The sequence below is a fragment of the Taudactylus pleione genome, unplaced genomic scaffold (genome assembly GCF_031769625.1).
Source record: "Taudactylus pleione unplaced genomic scaffold, aTauple2 ptg000273l, whole genome shotgun sequence".
In the NCBI taxonomy this organism is placed as follows: Eukaryota; Metazoa; Chordata; class Amphibia; order Anura; family Myobatrachidae; genus Taudactylus; species Taudactylus pleione.
Genome location: NW_028284675.1, coordinates 2,668,973 through 2,676,070, shown reverse-complemented (window position 1 = coordinate 2,676,070; position 7,098 = coordinate 2,668,973). Strand labels below are relative to the sequence as shown.

Sequence of the window (7,098 nt, the reverse complement as noted above, 5' to 3'; positions counted from 1 at the left end):
CTTTAGAGACATTAAAAGATGCTTGCATCCATTTTCAGGTACCCCAAATTTGCCAGGATTACTTATTTTCTCCAAAAAACATTGCTTGATGCCATTCTTCACCACTTTGCAAAGACTCTAGTTAGAGGTAATTATACCAACTTAAGTACCCCAAACAGTTTAAATAGGACTAATAGGGCACTACTACATTGATCCCCAATGTTTCTGCATCATTTTGGGGGGTTCAGGCTGATTTCCCCGATTCTGACACCACTTTCCGCCTGTTCTGAATTTGCGTGTCGCTGTTTTCGCGGCTTTTGGAATTGAATACGGTGAATAGCGATAACGATAAGTTTCAGCGGCCAAAAGACACGATGTAGGCGACAAGTCCAGCAGGCAGAACTTTATCGCGGGTGCCAAACTAATTGGATACCACCCTACAGTTTAAACTGTTAGTTTTTTTGGCCACTTTCAGTTAGGACCACTTTTCTGCTGTAGTCTATGGGCGATTTTTGGGAAGACATAAGTCAGGGTAGAGGGCGAATTTAGACTTGGGGTTTGTTTAATTAGGTAGCTCTTGATCCAGTGTAGGGCCTTTTGAGGTTCAGGTAATTGAGAAAGTTACAGTTTGAAACTACTACCTCACAAATGCCACATTATATAGATAGGGAGCTTCAACTTGTTGCGCAGCTTCAGTAGGTGGCCTTCAGCTGGGGGTGTACTGTGACTTCACTTGGGTGCACAAAGATGGCTGTCCTTTTAGGACATTAGTGGCAGTGAGACCCAGAAGAGGTAGCGGACGTTAGCGTCGGCTGGGAAACAGTGAAGGTAGCAGGTGTTAGCAGCGGCAGGGACCCAGCTTAGGTGGTGCCGTTAGAGGCGGGTCCCGGCAGTTGTGCGGGCGGCGAGACCCGGCAGTGGTGCAGGCATTGGTGTCGGTACTCGGCAGCGGTGCTGTGTTGGCGGCAGGCCTGGATCTGAGAAGGTCCAGTCTTTGCCAGCCATTCTGCAGAGTTCGGCAGTGATCCCCATTTCAAAAATGGTGCCTTGACACCATTTTGAAATTCAAAGATGGCGGCAGCGAGCTAATCATAGCTCACGACGTCAACGCAGAGTTCGGCAGTGGTGCCCATTTAAAAAATTGGGAGGCACATATAGAAACCGTTGTAATTCCTACACCGTTCACCTGATTTGGATGTAATTACCCTCAAATTAAATCTGAAAGTCTGCAGTTAAAGCACATCTTGTTTGTTTCATTTCAAAGCCACTGTTGTGGTGAATAGAGGCCAAAATATGAAAATTCTGTCAATGTCCCAATATTTATGCACCTGACTGTATATATATACACACACACATTTATACAAACACACATCTATATATATATGATTTCATAGGTCTAGGTTGAAGCTGGATACACGCCTTTACTGAAGATCTTTGTGTTGAAGTAGTGCATAATGGGGGAGTTGAAAGCTCCCACGTTGCCCACTTTTATGTTCATCCAACAGTAGTTACAGCAGTGCACCCTGCTGCACAGTCATCATGGGGGCAGGGCTGAGTGGTATAGCGCAACTCCAGGAAGCGGAGGTGTGCTGGTACTGCTGTGTCTTGACCCCTACAGGTAGTAAATCCATATTGGGGCAGTCACTTATTGCCAGGGCAACTTTAATTAACCCCCAGTGGAGAAGGGGTCGCAGCCTGTGAACGGGGACAGGGCCTCAGACAGGGGGTGGGTTCTCGACAGACACTGGCAGGCTGCTGGAGCAGGGAAAAAAATTGTCTACAGTAGCACAACAGGTTCTGTGGGCCTGTTTTGATGGGCAGACTGGAGCTGCAGCTCTATATGCCCCATTGTTAATTCGGCCCTGTGTGTCTACTGCATCCGTTCATTTTTAGCAGATTCAACTGTTTATCCTCTAAACAACCTACTTGACCCTGGCTAGTTTGGTGAGATTTGGGGAAAGGACGTCTGATACATGTCCTAAGCGTAACTCAGCTTCAGGCACCTTTTGGCATTTATTCTGGGAATGTTCTGAGGTGCAATCCTTTTGTATTCAGGTGATCCGTGTGCTTTCTACCACGGGTATCCCCCCTCCATTCTCTAACCAAGGTTTTGTTGCCATGGGGCTATTGAGGATACCCTTGATAAATATAGTATGCAATATGCTGTAAATGTCCTGACTTTCAAGCCTGGCTATCTCTAGTTTATGTCAGTGCAGCATGAAAGATATTTATATCTCACTTGTAAAGTTGAATCTAAATATGACTATATATGGTTCAAGTGGCTTTCTTCTAAGTACGCTTCCCCTCGACATTCTGATTAAAATAATTTCCTCCTTGTGTTATTAGTCCTCCACATCGTTACTCGTATTCTTGCACTTGTATTATATGTTTTTGTTTATCACACTACCGGTAGTAATTTTTTCTTTTTGTCAAATGTCCGAGACCTCTCTCCCTTTGGACCCGCTCATTACTCTTGTTGTTTGAGATATGTGATTCTTTTATGTATGCATTTTGTTGCTATGATTTTCTTATTTTCAGTTACATTAACATATGTAAGGGTGGATTTCTGATTACTTGAGATTATGACAAAATACAGGTTAACGAGCCTTCTTTCTATATTTAACGGAAGTCTGATCTACTTTTCTAATTGAACGGCCAATATATCGTGTGTGCGTCGGACAGTGTGTACAGACGATATGTCAGTGAACGACGTCATTTACAGACATATCGCTTTAGCTGTGCAGCACAGCCGATGCACCAATATATCTGCAGATATATTGGTGCATCATGCCGTGTGTACGGGTGGTCAGCCAGCCACCTGTACTCTTGTTGCAGAGGCCGCCGGTGACTGACAGCTCAACTGGGCGCCCAGTTGTGACGTCAGTCACAACACATTGTTACGACGATTGATAAGTGTGTATGCACTTGTTGGCCTATGTTATAGAAGGAGATGGTAACAATGGCAGAAACTGTCGGTTCAGTAAACTGTGAAAAGTCAGAGAAAACATAGATTTTGCCAGGCTTTTTATTCCAGTTAAATATGGAGAAGAGATGCATATAACATTTTCCATCTATTATGCTGGAAAAATTAGATAATTATGTTTATTAAATATCTCCCTGAATTATCATTCTTATTTTTCATCAATGCTGAGGCTCCCATGGCTGAAAATCCTCTCCATCTATCTCACACACCACTCAGCTCAGGGGCGTATCTATAATGGGTGCAGGGTGTGCGGAGAACACGGGTCCAGGGGGGTCCCACATCACACACCCTGCACCCATAGTATTACTTACCTCTCTGGAGTCCCACATCGGCGCGGGAGTCCGGCGATGTAAAAAACGATGGGAAAATGGCCGCTGTGGCCATTTTCCCGTCATTTTCGCATGCGCAGTGCAGGGAAAATGCCCGCTGCGGCCATTTTCCCGGTGACCTGCGCATACTCTATAGACTCTGGGTGCACTTTAGTGCCCAGAGTCTATAACTCTGGCACTGGCCGCGCACACTGCCGGCCGCCGGATTGAGAGGAGGGGGCCCGTGTCGGAGACTGCACACGGGCCCCCTCCTCTCTAGAAATGCCCCTGACTCAGCTGCATCCCTGCAGCCCACTCTTGGTAATCCCCTCTGGAGCTAGGTCACCCTAGTCGAGTGCCTAGGTCATCTATGTCCTGGGCCAGCCCTGGCCACACCTCTACTTGGAGGCAGCATCTACTTTCACCAAAATGCATGGGCGCCTGTGTAGTCTCTCATCCAGAACTCTATGTCTAGTTACGGCGCTGGACTATAGTGCCTGCACTGTATACATTTTATAAACCAAATTAGGATCATATCTTACACTATCAGCCTTATTCAATTAGCCGCGATAAGTCCATTTCTGCGGAAAAGTGTCGCCGGTGACGTCTTTTCGCAATACGTAAAGTTTCCTCCGTACTCAATTCCAAAGATTTTTTGCCGGTGTGGAAACTCAATGCAATGGGATCTGGGATAAATTTTCGCCTATAAATAGGTGTCGAAAAAAGTGCAGAATTGGGTTTTGTTGTGCAAAGCTGCAGGAACCCCCCCTGCACCCTTGGGACAATCCTCCAAAGGTAAACTGCATTAAAAAAAGTTTTAAAAAGTCCTTAGATCACCCCAAAAAAGTACTTTCGTTTTGGGGGTGAAAAAGTCCAAAGTTGTGGGACAAACTTAAAAACTAGCAAAATAGACTCCAGGGGGGTCCCCAACTATGCCCCAGGTGTTTTTAAGTTTGCAGGTGCTTGCAGCAGGTGGATTTTTTACAATTTTTAAAACCACTTTACCAACTTAAAAATATGCTAGCACCCATTTTCCTTGTACCCCAAATTTACTGGGACTACTTATTTTCTTTAAAAAACCTGCTAAATGCTATTCTTCACCACTTCTGCATAAGCGCTAAATAGCAGCTATTGAGACCATTTAAGTACCCCAAATACCTTCAGCAAGCCTATTCGGGGGTATCTAGAGTGAACCCCAACGTCAGAGGGGGGTGTCAGGCTGATTTCCTCAAATCTGACAGCACTTTTCGCATATTATAGTTTCGCCGGCTCCCGTTTTCGCCGAATTCTAATTGAATATGGCGGAAAGCGGGCACGTGTGCGATACTTTTCCGCATTGAAAACCAGCGAAGTGGTCAAAAAGTACTTCATGCGAAAAGTACGAGACTTTTCAACGGAAATTGAATATGGCTCTATGTTGGGCTTTAAAAAGTCACTTGTACACTCATTTGCAAAGTCAACTAAAATCTGATAAGCAACCAAAAAGTGTTGCTTCCTGCATTGAATCTAAACACAAAGCAATAATGTATACAGCTTGATAGCTCTGTATGTAAATGGTTGTAAACTGATATGTTGAAATTATTATGCATAGATAGTGCTCATTGTATTTGCATTATCTTGGCATTTTTCCACAATTTCATATCAATTTACATAAGCTGTCCCTGTTAAACTAACTGTACTCTAGTTTCCTTTGATTTGTGTTACTTACAGAGTCATATTAACTGAAATCTTTATCCTCACCTCTGTTATTGCTGTCAATATTTGCAAATAGGACCTTACTGGCTGCAGTGACAGCCAGTACACAGGTATATAGGTTAATGGACTAGAAGAGCGTTACATGCACACCTGTCTGCCTCACCCATGCAGCTATCACTTTTTTCCTCCACCAATTGCTAGCTTATGCACTCTTTGATCCATGTTTCAGAGACTAAACGCAAGTCTGATTCTAAACTCAGCAGCATGAATAAGGGGATCAGGTTGCTCGCTCCCACGTGACTTTGTGGAATCTCTGCCATAGCTGCATGTGTCCATTTACAATACGTGAGGGAGGGGAATGTTAGCAATGTACACACATACTACGTGCTGCCTATATGTATGTGTATATATATATATATATATATATATACTTACACACACACATGTATATATATATACACACACACACATATATATATATACACACACACATATATATATATATACACACATATATATATATATATATATATATATATACATATATATATATAATATACAGAACACACTCACACAATAGAGCTGTACAGAGGGCATTAAGAAGTAAAGCCATAATAAAAGTAGTGTGTATTATTTCCATCTTAACTTCTGCGTTCTGTTGCAAGCGTTCTCCACGTTTAGCACCCACCACCTAAATCTCCTGTACTATAATAGGTGTTTGCACATTCCCGGGGGGGCTGACTCTACATTTGCCCTGCAGAACTCCCCTCTCCCTCCTCCTGACACACTCACTCAGGAGAGCATCTATAGCTCCAGGGCACGGCTCACTCAGCTCTGACTGATAATAACTCACACTACAAGACACACGCCTCCTTATTAGAGGAGGGACAGCGCTGTCCCAGTCTCCTGAGGCAATGAGTTTTTATTTCTGGGGCAGCAGCAGTCAGTCCCTGGAGAGGGAGGGGAGAAGAGTGCACCAGCAGTGCAGGCAGGAAAGTTGAGATCTGGAGGAGGAGTCCCTCCCAGAGAGTCAGTGCTGCTTGGCCAGCGTGCTGTGCTGACACAGATATGATCAGGTCCACCTTGCACCAGCTCTTATCTGCCACCTGATCAGAGAAGAACTTTAAGACAAGGGACCAGGGAATTTACCAAGAACATCTGTTCTGCAGTGTACACTGTTATTAGTGGATCCCGGAGACGTCTTTTTATATAAGAGCTGGGCTAGTGTAGGTTCTGTACAGTGAGAATGCACTTTCCTGCACAGGAAGCTTCCAGGAGGTTGCTGTGAATGAGCTAGCAGCAGCACCATCATTGTAATACCATGGACAGAGACCCCGGGAACCTGCGACTTGCATAACCTATAGCCAATCAGCCTGTTTCTCCAACTGCAGGATGCACTAATGGTCTTAAATAAGTGACCAGATTATTTGACCTTTGGATATAGTTTGGTAATGCCTGCAGGATTACCTGTCTCCAGAATGGGCTACAGCAAGAAAAAGTGTTATCATTTAGGTGTGTTTTTGTTGGGATTTGCAAGCTTCTATCTCCAATCAGAAGGTCAGTAACCACCAAACAATACATATATGTCGCTTGAATTCATCTGCAAGTAACACAACTTTCCTGTAATGCAGGAGTGTACTTTCCTTACACCTGGTAACCTATTCCCAGGACAGTAATGTTATTGCATGGCCAGAAAATATTGTATCAGCTGATTATCTGCCAACCAAGCAATTGATTCCGTTTTATATTTTCTAGAAATCTTTTCTTGTTATCATGTGTTGCAGTTCTGGTTGTTAATCTGACTTTCCAAGTTAGCACAGTAATGTATTAACACCAAATACATCCGATTGCACTTTTGAATTTAAGCAAAGGATATTACTATAGGAAGTTGCATATAACATGGCACAAATGCATAATGACTTTTCAATGTATAAGTATTCTGAGTGGGGTGATTTCAAATACAAACATTTTTAGTTACCTTTATTATATCACATCTGCAAATAGAATTGATTCTTCATATATTTCCACAAAGATTACTTTACAGGTGAAAGGCATGATCTATATGTATATTAACACGCGCTGCTGTGTAATATGTAATTCCTTTTGATATCCCACACTTTCTAATATCTGTCA

At 43.4% G+C, this 7,098-nt stretch overlaps 1 protein-coding gene across 2 annotated transcripts in view; it reads left to right on the top strand.

The window, feature by feature from the left end:
• Positions 1-6,388: 6,388 nt before the first annotated feature.
• FRAS1 (Fraser extracellular matrix complex subunit 1) overlaps positions 6,389-7,098 on the top strand; it is a 539,698-nt gene continuing 538,988 nt past the window's right edge. For both annotated transcript variants that reach the window (XM_088481448.1, XM_088481449.1), the window contains exon 1: positions 6,389-6,522. In XM_088481448.1, the coding sequence (XP_088337574.1) occupies positions 6,417-6,522 (106 nt within the window). In that variant the 5' untranslated portion in view covers positions 6,389-6,416. The remainder of the gene's footprint in view (positions 6,523-7,098) is intronic.